At 42.9% G+C, this 19,590-nt stretch overlaps 1 protein-coding gene across 3 annotated transcripts in view; it reads right to left on the reverse strand.

The window, feature by feature from the left end:
- The window catches only part of IGF2BP1 (insulin like growth factor 2 mRNA binding protein 1), a 38,190-nt gene extending 36,491 nt beyond the window's left edge, over window positions 1-1,699 (reverse strand). For all 3 annotated transcript variants that reach the window (XM_067714013.1, XM_067714012.1, XM_067714010.1), the window contains exons 1-2: window positions 1,525-1,699; window positions 271-331 (exon numbers count right to left, since the gene is read on the reverse strand). In XM_067714013.1, the coding sequence (XP_067570114.1) occupies window positions 271-331; window positions 1,525-1,699 (236 nt within the window). The remainder of the gene's footprint in view (window positions 1-270; window positions 332-1,524) is intronic.
- Between the last annotated feature and the right edge of the window lie 17,891 nt (window positions 1,700-19,590).

Consider the following 19,590-nt stretch of genomic DNA (forward strand, 5'->3'; position numbering starts at 1 on the left):
TCCTCCTCTATTGATTTTTCTCGCTTTTACTTCTCCAAGTAACATCTCCTAGCCCACCGCAGCCTCAGCTTTTTTTTTTTTTTTTTTTACAAGCTGTAAACCACCCATTACAAGATCTTAGCCAATCTTCCCTCCCTGCCCCCAACATCCGGAGTTGGGGGTGGGAAGGCCAGTAATTGGTTTCTTCCAGTGGAGACACTATGGACCCCTGAACACAGCCTCTCAGCGCCCCCAGGCTGACCCCCTCCCCAGAGAAGAGCTCTTTCCTACCTTTGTTTTTTGGGGACGGAGTGTTCAATCTCTAGGCGTTTTCCTTGCAGCTCCACTTTCCCTAAAGATTAAATTGAAAAAGACAACATGAGAGCTTGGACGGCGGGGGGGGGGGGGGGGGGGAGCGGCAAAAGGAAGGAGAAATCAGAGTAATTCAGGAGTTACTGGGATTTGAGATCTTCCTAGGAATCCAGGTAGTGGGTTCCGCAGCCGGATGCGAAAAGGTCGCCTGGGGAATGGTGGACTCTCTAAATTCATTACCGTGTTTTCTGAATTTTTGTTTTGTTCTCTCACTGAGGTAGCCGAGTAGTGGACGGCTCTGGGAGCCGGATCTGGGGGAGGTACGAGGGCGTCCGTCCGTGTGGGCCGGCTGCCTTTACGGCTCCCAGATGTGGGGAGAAGGGGCCGAGAAAGGGCTCCCCCGTTTCTCCCAAAGTCTGTGGCGGGGGGTGGGGGTGGGGCTGCAGAATGAAACTTTATTTTCCTGTCGAACCAGGGAGAAGGGCTTCGGGCGGCGGGGTGGTCACCTGTCGGGGCCGGCCGGTTGGCGAGGTCCGGGGGAACGGAGCTGGGCCCCGCGAGGAGGGTCCCCGGCGGCCGCCGCGCGCTCCTCTCGGCCCAGCCTGGGCGTCTCGGGAAGCAGCATGGCGACCCGCCGCCGCCGCCGCCGCCGCGCCACCCCGCTCACGCCCCACTTTCAAATCAAAATGGCTCAAGCCCCGGGCCCTGGGCGGTAGGCGGGACCCCGCTCCTCTCAGGTCAGGCCCGAAGGCTGCCGTCCCCACGGAAACCCTGGAGGTCGGGAGCGGAGCGGGGACCCCTTCCCAGCCCGGAAAGGCCTACGGCGGAGGAAGGCGAGGGGGTGCGCACGGGGTGGGGGCGTCCAGCCTCGGACACCGAGGGACTGACGTAGGGCGCCCAGACTGAGTTCGCCTCGGTGGCGAGCCCCCCCCAACTCCTGCCAACAGGGGCTCCCGCCCCGTCGGTTGGGGGCTAGGAGAATCACCTCACTAAAGCCTCCAGCTCTTCATCTCGGGCTAAGAGGAAGGGGCGAGGAAAGACGGATATTTCCGCGCGAGGGGCCAGCGAGGGGACGCAGGGGGCGTCGGAGAAGGTGGATGGGAGTCGGTACCGAGGCCAAGCCCCGCAGGCCGGGGGCAGAGAGGAGTTGGCGGGCAAGGAAATAAGAGGAGCAGGTCCCCGTAGTTTAGGCATTTCGCGGTGCTTTTTCCGGGGAGGTGGGTGCACTCTTACCGGAGAAAGTTTCGATGGCCTTCATCGCCCAGTGTTCGTCGGGGCAGTCCACGAAGGCATAGCCGGACTTGACCAAGAACTGGCCGCTGTAGGAGATCTTGTGCTCCGCAAACACTTTCTCCAAGTCCGCGGGGGTCACGCTCTCGTTGAGATTGCCGATGTACAGCTTGTTCATGGTGGCGGTCTCGGGCAGGACGCAGTCCTGGGCAAGGCCGAGCGGGCGGGCGCGGGCGGCGAGCCTCCTAGGCCGAGGCGGGAGGCGGCGGCAGCAGACGCAAACTTTCTTTGCACCCCACCCCTGAAGTTGTCCGGAGCCGAGGAGGGGAAGGCGGCCGGAGGGCGCGCAGAGGTCGCGGGAGAGTTCGGGGAGGCCCGGGAGAAGTGCCCGCGGCGCGCTGGGAGGCGGACGACGCGGCGCGGCTCCTTCCCTTCTGTCCGAAACCCCTCCAAGCGGGCTGGTGTGTCACGTTTCTCCGCGGCCGCCCTGGCGCCGCCTCTAAATAAAATCGACTTGAAAAAAAAAAATGGAGCGGAAAAAAAAAAAAAAAAAAAGGCGAAGCCACGTGGTGAAAGCCCCCACCCACCCTGCAGGGGAAGACCCCCGACGCCTCTGGGCCCTTGGGCCCTCCAACCTGGCCCAGCCCACCAAACTCCCGGCCGGGGGGGGGAGGGTGCCTCTCAACTCACCCCCCGGGTAAGTTGGGCTGGTGGGGGCTGTTTTCCCGAAGCTCTACTTGCCCCCTCCCCCTTGCAAGAATCTGGCCCCTAGGGAGGCGCCCCGCCCCCCACCCATCCCCCTACCCGGGCCCTAGCTGGGGGGAGAGTGGTCCGGCCCAGAATCTCCCACCTCTTAATGGGTTGGATAAAATGTGCGGTTATTTTTTATTCGAGTGGCCGGGAGTGGGGGGAGTTTGCCCACCCTACCCCAGCTAACTGCTAGCGACTGACAGGCGGGGGACGGCCGAGAGAGACAAAGAGAAGCCGAGGACTTTGGGGTCTTCAAGAGGGGGTCGCGCGAGCCGATGATTTCAAAAGAAAAGCGCTATTCCCCTACATCTTTAAGTGGGGGGGGGGGTCTCGGCCTTCCCAGCCCCAGCGCTAGGAGAATCCCTCGCCTCGGGGGATACAGGATCGAGGGGCCCGGCGAGCGCGGGACTGAGAAGCTGGAAACACGGGGGATCGTGGCTGGAAACCAGGGATCCACAGGAAATCATGTTTCGGGATTCCCCCGGGGTTCATACCGGGGGTTCGGCTGTTGAACTAGAACGTCTCGTGGTCCCGGGGGAAAGCGCGGATCCGGCCCAAGATGACCCCGAGAGAGAGGGAGGGGTGGAGAGAAGGAAGAGGAGTGGTCGCGTGAGCGGACCCGGGCTAACCAAAGGGGGAGGTCTCAGGCAGGGAGTGACAGGGTGGAGATCTAAATGATCCCTTTCTCCCTCCCTGACGCGGGGGCAGACAGGTGGAGTACCCTACCCCCGTCCCACCCGCGACAGCGACGGCAGCTTTCCCAGCGCTGGGTTCGGGTCTCGGAACTTTGTTTGGGGTGCGGGATTTGGATCCCGGCGGGAAGGCGGGAGAGGCGCCGAGGGCCGGGGGCCGAGCTCTAAGCCCCGCCCACGTCCCCAGGTCAGACCCGCAGGGGGAGGGGGTAATTTCCGCTCGGCGCTCGGGGAAGCGAGGGGCGGGAGCTGTGCTCGGAGGAGGGGGCGGCGGCCCCTCCCCCGCCCGCCTGGGGAGGGGGAAGCGGATCCGCCCTGGTCCCTTCCCTCGCCTTTGACCAACTCGTTCCGGATCTTCTAGCCCCGGGAACCCGAGGGACGAACCCGACTGGGCAAGGGGCGAGATGTGGGCGGTCGCACCCCGTCTCGGCGGTGGGGGAGGGGGCAGTTGGCCGCGCGTTTCGGAGTCCCGGCTACGCTACGCAGAGCCGGGCGTGCGGTCCACGAGCACCCGGGATCCCAGGCCGAGGGGCGAGCGAGGCCAACGAGTTTCTAGCGGCGGGGGCTGGGATGGCGCCAGCGGGTGGTGGAGAGCGCGGCCAGGGGACCCTGGAGCCCCCTTACCCAGCGAACCAGGGAAAGGGGCGGGGGTGGACCCCCAGTCATACCAGAGTCTCTTCGAACTGGGCGGAAGCTGGGGTTTTGCTCTGGGTTCTAAGGGAGGGAGAAATAATTCTGTCGCGGGCACGCGTGCTGCGAGGGCAGGTGAGGAAGGGGGTCACTCTCCCTTTCCCGGTCCCCGACCCCATTGTCTCAGTCGCCTGCGGCCCGGGCCGACTCCGCAACACGTGTTGGCTGCACCGATATGAATGCCTTAGATTTTTTTTTTTCTTGTTATTATTTTGTGTTTGCAGAGTCAGTGAGCCGATTCCGACTTCGGCGCACCGCCCTTCTGGCAGAAGATTTTCTACCGTTCAAAAGTCAGGAGTTAACTGCACGCTCCACCTTTGTCCCCCTCCCCGTTTTCCCCGCGCGCTGAAAAGAAATGGGGCTTGGGGGTGGAGGTGGGGGAGGGCTTCCAACTCGGTTTCTCCATCTCCACCACCTTAAAAACCCACCCTCCAAATCCGCGTTTTGTTCTTGCCAGCCACGTGTTTGTCGGATTTTTACTTTTGTGATATTTTTTCTTTCCATGGGTCTGCAGAAATTAAAATACCATAAGCCATCAGTTGCTGAGCAGACAAAAAATGTTTTCTCTCCAAGAAGGTGGGCGATATCTCTCTTCCACCCCCCACACCTCCTCCGACTCTACCCCCTGTTTCTAACTGTTAATATTCAGTCAGCTCTTGACCATAAACAATTTTAAACAAACCAACGAACTGGAAACTGCCTACCACATAGTAGGTATTCAAGAAGTAATTTCTTAAGTGAAAAGCAAGCTAATACAAATGTTCTTTGTACTAGAGCAAAGAACATTCGGAGGAAAATTAAGAGGCCAGGGGAAAAAAAAAAATTATCTTGGCGAGAATGTGTGGGTCTGTTGCCCGGGGACTCTTCTTGGTGCTGTGTGTGTACTTTTGAAAGGGCTAAAAGATGGTCTCAGAAAGGCTGTTGTGTTCCTTGGCCTTTCCCTATATAGGAACCCCGATCTCCTGAAACCTTTTCTGTTATATCTGGGAACAAGGAAGAGGGTACTTGGGAGGGCATTCCAGTTCCCAGAAACTTTAAGTGCTGTTTGCTTCATTTAATTTAAATCTTTAGGAATTAATAGAAGCACCTCTCAGGTTTTCTCCCTGGGGAGCATGTCCACTACTCTTTATTCCTAAAACAAAAGCAAGTTACACCCCACAAAAATCTTCATTCAGATCTCTAGACGCCTGTAAAATGCAGCCCACCTTTTCTTATCCTAAATTCAAAGGGAAACAAATTTAAGTTAATAATTGAAATCGGTTCACTTTTATGTTGATTTTTTCCATTTAAAAATAGAAGTCTAAATGTTAGCTGAAATTACAGTTTCTTTAATGTTTTAAAATGACAGAGGAAAAAATATAAATGTATTAAATTAAAAATTTACCAACTACTGATAAATTGAAACTGATTAGTTCTTTTTAAAAATCAGCTGTTCACTGAATTCTAATCCTCCCCCCACCCCCACCAAGAGCTTCTGTGTATAGTCAGAGGCTGCAAGAACACAAGAGAGAGGAGGCAGCTGGGACTGAGATGCAGACCCTTTTAGCCCCCAAATCAGTTTTGCCTCAGTGACCTGGCTATTTTAGGCTGAGGTTGGGGAGACTGAATGATGTTGATTGGTGCTTCATCTCTCCCCTCTGAGTGAGTCCAGCTCTAAAATTAACCTGAGAGAAGGGCTATTTCTTGTCAAGACTCACATTCCCAGGTTAGGGATAGGAATGGGATGACTTGGGATTCCATAATTTATCATCATTCTTTTCTTTGGCTTTTTAAAAATTAAAGACAACTACTCAACACTTATTTGTTAATATTTTTTTTTCTACACAACTTCTTTGGGAAAATTTAATCTTCAGTGCAGAGTTCAACTTAGTTTGTGAGAGTTAAAAATATAGCTGCAGGATAAATTGTTTTCTTTAAGAATAATGATTTTTAAAAGTATTATCATTATACTTCTTGTTGTTCTCCTCCCCCCTTCCTCCTTCTCTATTTTTTCCTGGAGAACTGTTTGGTCTAGTTACATAATTCAATTCTCTGAATTCAGAAACACTGAAACTTGACTCCATTTTAAAGATGGGATTCTGATCCATTTTCCTTCAGTGTGAACATACAAATACATGCAGAGAGAAAAAAAAGAGAATAAAACAACTTAAAAAATTTAAATATAAAGTAAAAAAAAATCAATGTCTACCATTGTCATACAAAATTAATTTTAGTATTTCTTTTCAGTTGTTTTCCATTTGTAATAGATTTATATTTTGTCATCTTATTTGTATATCTTGATTTTTTACTTGCTGTTGTGCCATAAGTATTTTCCCATGCTGCCTCCAAGTTTTGATAATGATCATTTTTAGCCAGCATGTTCTCATCAGTACAATAGATGTAAGTTAATCATTATTCTTAGATATATGTTACATCAAATTTTTTTTACTTTTGTTAGTGCTGAATAGGTATTTGAGGGCATATAACTTTTTCCTCTTTTAGATTAGCTCCTTTGGATAAATCCCCAAAATATATATTGCATTTTAAATCTAACAGTTATCAATGACTTTCTATTTTAAAAGGTTCACATGTTTTACAAAAAAGACACACACACAAACTGGAAAGCAGTTAGGAGGAAAATACATTAAAATATAATTTTTCCATTTTTTGTTTTCTAATGAATCATAATCAATATTGAAATAAACTTATGGTTTCTATGAAATAGAGAAAAAGAAAATTTCACATTTACTGATATATGGCCACTTTGACTTCAAAGTGTTTGAAAGAATTTGTCTTTTGTTTGCTTGGTTTTTGTTTATTCTGTTGTTGTTTGCTTGTTTTTCATTGTTACTGTCTTCAGATATTTTATTTCTTCCTGCAACTTGAAGTCTTAGTGTGGTTCTTTAAATGCCTATACACTTTGAAAAAGTGTAAATTTGTCCCAATTTTAAAGCACATTCAGCATTTTCTCCTGTCAAATAAATAAAGATAACTCTGTGTTTAAGATAACTCATAAAAGGTAAGAGAATTATAAGCAGAAAAGGAAATTTACTCCTTCAAATTATTATGTAAAAGTGTTCAATGTTTAAAGCCTTAAATAGAAATGTATTTATTCCAGAGATAGAAGAGATTCAAGGAGGAAAAAGAACTTGAAGAACAATCATTTGTTTTTGTATGGGTCACACAATGTGTGTGACAAAGCTGCTCAATTTTTGGTTTTGGCCCAGGTTTACAATGTAGAAACTTGGATCAGGCAGGGACTCATTTATTTTATTAACTTAAAAAAAAATGGATATTTCCAAATTCAATTTGTTAGTCAATTAAACTGCACCACACTAGCCCCTATTGACACATGTAAAAGAGATGGTCGATAACATTCCTCAGATTACAAATACTGCATTTCACTCCAAAATCATTTGGTTAAAAGATAATGAACAACTTTGTTTAGTCCCTATTTTGCACAAAATGTAAAATAGATTATTGGTTTGTTTGGGGGGAAATTGTACAATTGAAGAAAAGACAAGGAAATAAATGTTACTTTTCAAAATAAAACAAATTGTAAAAAGCAACAAAAGTGAGGGAATACATACCTCAATATTATTTGGGAATAGTAGGAAGACAATTTTGTACTTGAAAGCTACATATCTTCTAGGTATTTAAATGATTTTAATTCAAAATGAATCAGTTACAACATCAAACTGCATGGAGTTAATTTGACTTTAGCTGCATAACTTCTATGTTTTTTAAGACTGAAAGAATTTTTCTATCTGGAAAGCAAAATATTTTTGTTTGCTTCATTAAAAATTTACTTCTGATGATGAAATTAATTGATTTTACTCCTGTTTCTAGTTAGGACTTTTTTTTTCACGAGGTGTCTTAAATGTTTCTGAGTGCTTAAAAGGGGATGCTACTATTTTTTATTAAGCTGAAAAAAGTAATACATATACTATTTCACTAATATTTCATCAGCAAAATACTCATTAAAAACACTTCAATCTGTCTTTGTAAAACAAACCTTTCCTTTGTAAAAGGAAAGGGACCCAGCCTAACAGTATATTATTTTTTAAAAACTGTTTGTTTAACTAAATTGAGATACAATTCTAAAAGTGATTTCAATTTTCATGGGTTAACAATCTAGAAAGAGTTTTGGTCCACACACTTCTCCCATAAATGCTGAAAAATTTTTTAGAATTATTATTAACACAACTTCCATTCTTAAACATAACTGGAAAGTATTTGATTAGCATGTGTATGATAAATGATTGAATAATTTTTATGAATTTCTTTTCATTTCTAGAATCTGCTTACAAAGTGTGTAGGAAGCAATATTAGAGTTATTTCTAAGTTGCTTTGAAATGAGGTTCAGGATCTCTTTCCCTATCTTCCTCTTCCTCCCCGCCCCTCCCCCCGCCCCTCCCCTTTTTCTTCCCCCCTCCTCTCCTTTTGTTCCTCCATTTTTCTTCCTACTCCCGACACTGTCAATTCCTTTCCTCCTCCCCCTTTACCTTTACCCTCTTTTCAATTTTTCTTTTTTCTTTGTTACTTCTCTTCCCCCTTTTATTATTCTCTGACTCTTCTGCCCCTCAACCCATTTCTTCCCTCTTTTTAATCGGTGTACCTATTCAAACTTTCTATGCTTTTCTTCACTCCTTCCCTCTTCCTTCTTCTCCCACTATCGCTGACTTGTTGTCATTCAAACTGTTATTTCCGGTGAAGTGGAAGGATACAGAGATGCTTGAATTATTTTATACACCAAAACGGGAAACTTGTTACATCTTTGAGGAGAACTCCAGGGTAATTCAGACCCCAGAGCTCCTCCATCCTGTACTCCCAGCATGTGTTGTCTGAACATTCACTAGACACTTGTACTTCTTTGCATCATTCTCCTGTGTCTTGTGTTGCTTATAACTAATTTGGTTATTAGCATTTTATGTTTCAAATCCTTGGGGGTAAAGACTATCACCCAGGGAGTCAGACACAGGTGACTGATATATATATGTATATGTATATATATGTGTATGTGTATATATATGTATATGTGTGTATATATATATATATGTATATATATGTATGTGTGTGTATATATATAAAATAAGTATCTTTTGATACTACCCGAGAAGATGAGGTCAGTGTGATTAGATAAAATGCTGTGCTCAGCCTGTAAGTGCTTTTTCTTTCCTTCCTTCTTTCCTTCCTTCCTTCCCTCCCTCCCCCCACTCCTTCCTTCCTTCCTTCTTTTCTTTCCTTTCATTTCCCCTCCCCTCCCCTCCTCTTCTTTTCTTTTTTAAATACAATACTCAACAATCATCAGATGAACTACAAGTAAATGCAGCCCTCCAAAAAACTGATTGGTCTACATCAAAAATAGCAACCAAGGGGTATCTCTGGGCTTGTCGCTCGCTAGTCTTGTGCCCATGACAGTACCCATTGCCCACTGAGGAACATCCTCTCTCCATGTCTGGTCAAAGGAATAGCCTCGGAATTATTCTCAACTCGGGGTTTCAGGCACTCATTGGCAACCATCAGAGTTAGTTGGCACATCTCTTTGTCATCCTGATCTCCCTTGATGCCACACAGCCAGCATGACAATCTCAAGGGACAGTCTACGTGCACCTCCTGCCAAGAGCCCTCTTAGGGTCTTCCTCTGGGAATGCAGCTAGCACCCCATTAACCATGTAATGATTTGTTATTTTGTATGTCATCCAAAGCAAAAATGTCACTCCAGGACAGCCTTCCATCTTGATGACTATCTCCCAGAATGTCTGGTAGAGTCACCCACCCATAGTAGATGTTTATTGAATATCCTAGCTATCAATACAGCTATGAACCCTCAAGGAGAAGGCAAACCAATTTTTATAGCAGGTTAAATTAAAGAAAAAATTAAGCCGGTCATGAAAATAGCAAAGTGCTTTGTTTTGTTTTTAATTTATAATACTCATTACTAGCAAGAATATAGTGAAATAAAACATTCCATATAACTGTGGAGGAAAACAAGTTTAAAGCAACAAAAGACTTTCAAAATTCATACCATTTGACTAAGAAATTGCACCTTTGAGTAACACTTCTACCAAAAGTCCAGTATATAAAACTTTTTTTTCAGCCTTAAAAAGAAATGAAATGAAATTCTGATACCTGCTACAATATAGATGAACCTTAAAAACATTACACTAAATTAAATAAGCCAGATACAAAAGGACAAATATATGATTCCACTTACATGAGATACCTAGAATAGTTAAATAATTCACAGAGACAGAAAGTACCAGGATTTGGGAGGAGCTGGTGGGGTGGATAGTTAATGTTTGTGGGTACAGAGTTTCAACTTAAGAGGATAAGAAAGTTCTTGAGATAGTGTGATGGTTGCACAACAATGTAAATGTACTTAATGCCACTGAACCTTACACTTAAAATGGTTACAGTTATAAATTTTATGTTATATATATTTTACCATGATTAAAGAAGGCAAAAAATATCTTTTTCAAAACTAAAAAAAAATGAACATGGATGTGTTATGTGCATGTCAAGAAAAAAAACGTTGGCGATATAAATGCTTAAAAGTAGTGGAATCTTCAAGTAACTTTAACATAGCTACTTAGTAAAATATTATGTAGCCGTTAAAAACTATGTTCAAACAAGGCCAGTGGAGCTTGTGTTCGGGAGAGCTGGGGGGTTGTTAGAAACAGAAACTCTGCTCCTGAAGGACATGCACAAAATTCCACACTCTCTGAGTCACATTCTTGAACGGGGTTGTGATTTCCTGGGTGTATACATGTGTCAAAACTTATCAAATTGTACACTTGACCTATATTTTATATTTCCTACCATCCTTCACAATAAACTGTCAAGAGTTCCAGATCAAGCCTGAACATATATAATGCAGAGGAAGAAACGCGATTTACACTGAGTTTAAAATTCAAGTTTTAAACTAGACTAAATTTTAAAATAAAAAATTTTTAAATTATTAAATTTGATCAGTTTTTCATTAAGTGGTGTGAAGATGAGATTCCATAGATCATCACTGATGACTGTGATTAGAGAGGCATAAAACTATTTCACGTTACACTCTGTTTAGTTTACAAACTGGCCACGTGAATACAGTAATGGATGTATGTCTGTATGTTGTTTCCTTCATTAAATACAACAGAGGTAATATCATTTCAAAGTGTAACCTCAGTAATATTAGTTTTACTGACAAAATAGATTATTTATTTCATTTTATTTTTTTGGCTGCACCACACAGCATGTGGGGTCCTAGTTCCCCGACCAGGGATCTAACCCGTGCCCCTTGCCTTGGAAGTGTGGAGTCTTATCCAGTGGACCACCAGGGAAGTCTCCAAAATAGATAATTTAGCACTTGTTATAGAGTTAAATTTGGGGATATTGTTTGGACTCAGTATTTTGTATAAAATTCCTTGAATACATGTCTTATTATTTTGAATTTTCTCCTTTATCTTATTTTGCCTGAGTATGCAAATTCTTAACTCAGTTACTAGCATAAATCTTTAATAAAATAAAACTACATTTGTGTTAAAACATCAAAAAAAATTATGTTCAAACAGAATTTAGAAAAACTTGGGGGAAGCTTACAAAAAATGCATGTCACAAAATTGAGTATTTGTGCTCATATAGTCTGTGTGATTGAAAAAAAAACTACATGTGCATAAAGACTAGAAATTACCTTACAGCAACTCTTCCATGTGGGTACCCAGAGACATGTGCAAGAATATTTTACATCAGCGTCGTTTATAATAACAAAACCTAGAAACGCTACAAATATTCATCAACAGGAGAGTGGGTAAGTAAAGCCAGGTATAGTTATGCAATGGAATACTAGGTGCAGTAACAGTGAATGAATTTTAGCAATGTGTATCGGCATGGGTGAATTTCGTAATGTCGATTGAAAAAAAGAAAAAAAACAGAGACTGAGTAATATACACGTTATGGTTCCATTTATATAAGTTCAAAAAAATATGCAAAACTAAACTATATTGTTCAGAGATGCATCCAAAAGAGGTTAAACTTTAAAGAAAAGAAAGAGAATGATAAGCAAACTTCCAGAATGGGGTGAATTTTGGGAAGTAGCACAGGGATGATTGTAGCGAGGCTCACAGGGCACTTCAAAGATATTGGGAATGGATGTCCTAGTTCTTAATCTGAGTCATGGCTATGCAAGTGTTTGTTTTATTCTTGAAACCGTACGTATATAGTTTGCATTATTTTCGTTAAGTATAAATATTTCATAATAAAAATTAATGGAAATAATAAAGTTTGGAAAAATTGTTAACAATACTTTTTTTCTTCCAGTTTTATTAAGATATAGTTGGTATACAGCACTGTATAAGTTTGTGTACAGCGTAATGACTTAATGTACATCATGAAATGATTACAAGTTCAGTGAACATTCATCATCTCATATGATACAAAATTAAAGAAATAGAAAAAAATTGGTTTTCCTAGTGATGAGAACTCTTAGGATTTATTCTCTTAACCACTTTCGTATATAACACACAGAAGTGTTAGTTATATTAATCACATTGTACATTACATCCCTAGCACTTCTTTCTCTTATAACTTGAAGTTTGTGACTTTTGACCACCTTCTTCCAATTCACCCTCCTCTCACCCCCCCATTTCTAGTAACCACAAATCTGATCTCTTTTTCTATGAGTTTGCTTGTTTGTTTGAAGTAACGACATGCAACAGTATGTTAGTTCCTGGTGCAGAACATAGTGATTCAATATTTCTATACATTTCAAAATTATCACCACTAACAATAACTCTTCGGTTTTGAGAATATGAGTGGATTTCTTTCTGTTTCCTCCCACTCTCTCCCTTTCTCTCCCCCCTGTCTGTTTTGCTGTCTCTTGACTCTGCTATATTTTCAAGATTTCTAGACTATTACATTTTTACAACAAACTTTTAAAAAAGGTAAAAGGGATATTCAAGTTAATCATCCCCAAATACCTTTAAAAGCTAGGGAATAGCTTTGGCTCATCCGCTCTTCCAAGATTTGATGCAGCCAGAAGTTCTTTTTCCGCTAGCAGTCAGGGTTGAGGGTTAACTGCAACTCACCCTGACCCATCATGGATGTGGCTTGACTTTAGCTAAAGGTCTGATTAATTATACATGTATTCATAATAAACTGAGGTGGTATGTGCTAAAACTTAGGACCAGCTGGTGAACAACAGGAAGCAAGCACCCAGATTCACACCTGCCCAGTCTGTCCTGGATCTTGCAGACACATTGCTCCTTTCAACTCCCAGGCTTGAGTCATTTTCGTTCTCATTTGCATTCACTGGAAACCTGTAAGACTGAAGCTTATTTCTTCCTCATTAGTCTCGGAGTTTCTTGCTGAGGGATCTCATGCCCTTCAATACACATGGCAGGATCCATGTTGCTTCCTGTCTCTAAGTGAGTGGCTTCATTATTTTTACCACCTAAGATCTCCTTTATTATTCCCTCATGAGCCCAATATTTTGAAAAACGTTGCCTATCAAAAAATTCCATCGATCAAGTAATATCAAATATTGAGTGGCTAAGCAGAGCTTCCACACAAGTGGCAAGAGGTTATACTATTTCCACCAAAAGCAAAGGGACTTGGCATTGGAATTTACCCATAGAGCCTTGCCTGGAATAATGTCTGATTGGTTTGATGTCCTAACTGGCTGAAAATAGTTCATGGGTATACTGTACCCATTATACCTTCCTTCCTTCTGTCTTAGAGCCCTGGATCTGAGGACCCTAGGGTTAGAGAAACATTAGTCAGAACGAGCTTTCCTAATTCCAGCACTTTGCCTGGGAGGAGAGCAGAAGAGGAAAGAAGAAATGCAGAGAGAACATTGTAAAATGTGGTAAATACCCTGAGGTGGTAGGATCATTGTTTCTATTCTATAGCTTAGCTAGGCCACAGATAGGTAGCAAGACCAGGAGTCTAACCCAAATATGCCTGGACCCAAGTCCTTGCACTTGCCATTATACCAGTGGAGCATTTAAAAATCTCAATGCAGGGCTTCCCAGGTGGTGGAGTGGTTAAGAATCTGCCTGCCAATGCAAGGGACATGGGTTCGAGCCCTGGCCTGGGAAGATCCCATAGGCCGTGGAGCAACTAAGGCTGTAGCCACAACTACTGAGCGTGAACTCTAGAGCCCACAAGCCACAACTACTGAGCCCACGTGCCACAACTACTGAAGCCTGCGCACCTACAGCCTGTACTCCACAACAGGAGAAGCCACGACAATGAGAAGCCCGCGCACCGCAACAAAGAGTAGCCTCCACTCACGGGAACCAGAGAAAGTCCGCACACAGCAACGAAGACCCAACGTAGCCAAAAATTAATTAATTAATTTTAAAAACAAGACAACTCAGTGGGGAAATGATAATATTTTCAACAAATGGTGCTGGAACAATTGAATATCCATATGCAAAAAAATAAATATCCTTCCATACCCCAACCTATATACAAAAGTTAACTCAATCATATACCTAAATGAAACCGCTTAGGTCATGTAATTAACTGTAAAACCCAAAACTATAAGAATTCTAAGAGAAAATCCTTGTGACTTTGGGTGAGGCAAAGCTTTGGTACGACACCAAAAGCAAAATTCACAAAAAACCAAATTGATAAAGTGACTTTATCAAAATTTTTAAAAACTGCTTCTCAAAAGATACTGTTAAGAGAATGAAAACACAAGCCACAGTCGTGATCATCTTGCAATGTACAGAAATGTTGAAACACTATGTTGTGTACCAGGAGCTAATATAGTGTTGTAGGTCAATTATACTTCCAACAAACAAACAAATTCACAGAAAAAGATCAGATTTGTGGTTACTAGAGATGGGGGGTGAGAGGAGGGTGAATTGGAGGAAGGTGGTCAAAAGTTACAAACTCCCAGTTATAAGAGAAAGAAGTGCTAGGGATGTCATGTACAGCATGATGAACATAATGAACACTGCTGTGGGTTATAGATGAAAGTGGTTAAGAGAGTAAACCCTAGAAGTCTCAACATAATGAAAAAAATTTTTTCCTTTTTTTAAAATTTTCTATCTTTATGAGATGATGGACATTCACTGAACTTACTGTGGTAATCATTTCATGATGTATGTAAGTCAAATCATTATGCTGGACACCTTGAATTTATCCAGTGCTGTATGTCACTATACCTCTAAAACTGGAAGAGAAAAATAAAAATGCAAAAAAAAAAGACACACCACAGACTGGGAGAAAAGTTTTGTAAATCATATATCTGTCAAAGGACTTGCATCCAAAGAACTGTCAAAGGAACTCTCAAAACTCAGTAACAAGAAAACAAACACCCCTCCCCGCAAAAATTGGCAAAAGATTTGAGCAGACATTTCACCAAAGAAGATATACAGATGGCTAATAAACCCATGAAAAGATACTCAACATCATTAGCCATCAGAGAAATGCAAATTAAAATCACAGTGAGGTACCACTACATACTTATTAGAATGGCTAAAATTTAAAAGACTGACCATATCCGGTTTTGGCAAGATGGTGGAAGAACTGGAAACTTCACGCAGCTGTTGGGAATATAAAACGTTACAACCACTTCAAAAACAGTCTGGCAGTGTCTTAACAAGTTAAATATATCCTAATCCTAGGTATTTACCCAAGAAAAATAAAAGCATTATGTCCATACAAAGACTGGTCCACAAGTGTTCAGAGCAGTTTTTTTTTTTTTTTGCAATACGCGGGCCTCTCACTGCTGTGGCCTCTCCCGCCGCGGAGCACAGGCTCCGGGCGCGCAGGCTCAGCGGCCATGGCTCACGGGGCCCAGCTGCTCTGCGGCATGCGGGATCCTCCCGGACCGGGGCACGAACCCGTGTCCCCTGCATCGGCAGGCGGACTCCCAACCACTGTGCCACCTGGGAAGCCCCTTTCATAGCAGTTTTATTTGTAATAGCCAAAAGCTGGAAATAACCTAAATGTCTAACAACAGGTAAATGGATAAACAAACTAATATAGCCATACGATCGAAGAATATTACTCAGCAATAAAAAAGAATGAACATCCTGCCACAATGTAATTGAATCTCAAAATAGGTATGCTAAATGAAAGAAGCCAGACAAGAAGAGTACATACTGTATGATTCCATTTATATAAAATTCAAGAAAATACAGACAGATCTACAGTGACAGAAAGCAGTTCAGCGACTGGACAGAGTAAATAGTAAGAGCGAGAGGCTCAAAGAAACTTCTGAAGACAGCAGATATGTTCCTTACCTTAGCTGGACTGATGGTTTCATGGGAGAAGACACATGTCAAAACAATCATTTGTACACTTTAAATTAAATATGTGAGTTAATTATGTGTCAGTTTTACCTCAACAATGCCATTAAAAAAATCCCAGCACCGTGGAGGGAGTGGTAACTTGGAAAAATGACCATTTTCCATCATCATAGTAAAGATAAGTTCACACAAGAATCATCAAAGGTGTTAAATAAGTCTGAGGGTGGGGGAAGCCTGATGAGGAAGAGGGTATGTGCATTGTCCTAACATATCTCCGTGTACACTGCTTATTAGTTATAAGGAGAAAAATAGTAACTGTACAGTGGGAAAATCCAACAAAACTTTGGGTGATCAAAATTATCGTCAGTTATGGGAAGGCGGAAGGCGGAAACATTGTTCCTCCAGGTGCAATGCCTCGAAAAGGACACACTTTCATTTTCTAGTGTTCTGGTCAGGATGCATAACCTGAATCTCAGACAAAACCAAATGGAGAAACATGCTATAACGTAACTGGTTTATACTCTTAAAAATGTCAGTATCGTGAAAGAAAGAAAGGCTGAGAAACTGATTAAAGGAGAATAAAGAGACATAATTAAATGCAATACATGAGCCTGGACCTGATCTAAGAATGGAGGAGAAATACCTGAAAGGATGTTATTGGGATAACTGAAAACATTGTAATATGGACTATATGATTTATATCAATGTTAAATGTCTCGAATTTCATAACTGTACTTATTGTGGTTAGATGAGTGAGTATCGTTGTTTGTAGGAAATGTGGGTGAAAATATTAACTGGTAAAGGAGCATGATGGACATAACCTACTCTCAAATGTTTAAAAGATACATAATAGAATGATAGAAGAAAAGTGGCAACATATTGAAAGTTGGTGAATCTGTGGGTATATTGGAGTTCTCCATATTATTTTTGCAACTTCCCTGTAAGTTTTAACTTATTTCACAATAGAAGGTTTTAAAAATCTCCAGACAGATGACACAACAGAGTCTCTGGGAATGACACTGAGGCACTAGGATTTTAAAAATCTTTCCAGGTAGGGTTGCCAAATTTGGCAAATAACAGTACAGGATGCTCACTGAAATCCGAATTTCAGATAAACAACAATCTTAACATTTTTTAGTATAAATACCTCCCATGCAGTATTGCTGCCTACCCAAAGAAGTACCCTCTTGGAATGCAATTCTTCTTTTATTTCATTTTATTTTTTTTATTTGGCTGCGCCAGGTCTTAGTTGTGGCAAGTAGGATCTTCGTTGCTGGCATGCGGGATCTTTTTTAGTTGTGGTATGCGGGCTCTTAGTCGAGGCATGCAGGATCCAGTTCCCTGACCAGGGATCGAACCCAGGCCCCCTGCATTGGGAGCGCGGAGTCTTAACCACTGGGCCCCCAGGGAAGTCCCTGAAATTCATTCTGATACCTGTCCTCTGCTAGTCTTGTAGCATATCAGAGACATTAACTTGCATTATCCTCCTTCAATATCTAACATCATCTCCGTTTCTACTCTTGCAGTGAGATAGGGACTGAGATAAATATAAATAGATATTAAATGGCCAGAGTTTATGATGATGAAAAGAAACACTTAATGAATCTAGCATCTTCTATACTAATGATAATGATGGTCAACATTTTTTAACGTTGATTATGCACATGGTAGCCAACCTCTAAGGTGGCCCCCAATGACCCCGCCTCCTGGTAGTCACAGCCTTGTGTAATCCCTCCCACATTGTGCCAGGGTTGGTCTGTGTGACCAATAGCATACAGATGAAGCGATGGTATGTTGCTTCTGGATTTAGGTTTTAAAAGACATTTAGGCTTTCATCGTAGGTGCATGCCCTGCCTCTGGGGGAAAGAAGCCCTGCGGTGAGCAGCCTTATGAAGAAGTCCACATGGTGAGGAACTGAAGCCTTCAGCCTACAGTCATGGGAGTGAGCTTGGAAGGTGATCTACAGCCCCAGATGAGTCTTCCCTTGAGACTGCAGCTCAGCTGACATGAGAGACCCTGAGCTAGAACCACCCAGCTAAGCCGCTCCCAGATTCCTGATCCCCAGAAATGTGAGAAATAAATGTTCTTCGTTTTAAACTGCTAAAATTTGGAGTAATTTGTTACACAGCAAAAGATAACTAAGGTATCAAGATATAATGTAACATAATGTATCATCTAAGTATACATGCTTCCCCAAATAATTCTTTGAAGCAGGAACTATTACATTCCCCATTTTGCAGGAAGGTAAACTAAAGCACAGAAAGGGCACGCACGTTGCTCCAAATCACCCTACCAGGAAGTATAGATGGATCTGTCTCCAAAGCCCTCCCTCACCCCTACTCAGGAATTTCAGAGCCTTCCACGATTCCGATGCTGGGCTGAATCAGGCTGACCTTATTATTTCATCTTATTTAATTCTCACCATAGAGTGAGATAGGGGAGGTAATTCCAGAGAAAACCACCAGCCAACACTGGCAGGAAGCCCTCAAGTTAACAGGACACACACTTTACACTTACCTATAAGCTAGGCAGAGCAGATTTTGTTTTCTTAACCCCAGTTTAGAGACAAGTAAGCTAAGACTCTGAGTGGGTAAGGCCTTCGCCCAGACAAAGCCAAACAGCCCCGGGAGTGGTGAGCAGGTAGAGCTGGGCTTGAATACTTCTACTCCTCTCTCCATCCTACCAGGCTACTCCCTAATCTAACTAATGAGGGGCATGTTTTCTGAAGTTGCAGAAGGCCCTCCCCATACACACTGCAGGAATGTGTGTGTGTTGTGTTGATGGCAGGGTGGGGGGGCTCACTGGGGACCCTGGAAACTACTTCATCCTTCATGTCCTCGTTCAAGGAAAAGGAAGGGAAAGCTCTCACTTTTCACCCCTCTCTTCACTCTTCACCCCTCTCTTCCTTTCCCTGGGGTGTGCTCCCACCTGGGAGAGAGAGGGAATGCTGCTCTCTCTGGGAGGGCCAGTCCTTTGGCCTTTTACCTAAATGCCAATCCTTTCCCTCCCTGGAACTGAGAACCTGTGGCCACCCCCTCCCAATTCTAACTCTTCACTGCTGTTCTCCCATGGATTAGGCTGCAATTACTAAGGACTGAGCTCTTTTCTTGACAAACAAAAGCAGACCAAAAACAAAACAAAACAAAAGACAAAACAAACATACAAAAAGCAACCCTTTGAAAACAGCAAGAGGGACTGGGGTTAAAGCTAAGAGGGGACTTCCAAACCGATCCCCTGTAGCAGATGGTCAAGAGAGGCCGTAGGTAGTATTAGGTTGGCCAAAAAGTGCCTTTGGTTTTTTAAGTAAAAATAAAAGACACATTTTTCATTTTCACCAAGAACTTTATTGAGCAACGCATTCACCCTTTTGTTCCACTACCTTCTGCCATTTTTCAGGCAACTTCATAATTCCATCGTCCCAAAACTTTTTATCTTTTGAGCAAAGAACTTTTCCAGGTGCTTTTTACAGTCTTCCAGGGAACTGAATTTTTTTTTCATTAAGAGAAATTTGTAAAGACCTAAATAAATGGAAATCTGAAGGCGCAAAGTCTGGTGTATGTGGCGGATGAATCAGAACTTCCCAGCCAAGCTGTAACAGTTTTTGCCTGATCATCAAAGAAACATGCAGTTTGCGTTATCCTGATGGAAGATTATGCGTTTTCTGTTGACTAATTCCGGATGCTTTTCGTCGAGTGCTGCTTTCAGTTGGT

The sequence above is a fragment of the Pseudorca crassidens genome, chromosome 19 (genome assembly GCF_039906515.1).
Source record: "Pseudorca crassidens isolate mPseCra1 chromosome 19, mPseCra1.hap1, whole genome shotgun sequence".
Lineage (NCBI taxonomy): Eukaryota > Metazoa > Chordata > Mammalia > Artiodactyla > Delphinidae > Pseudorca > Pseudorca crassidens.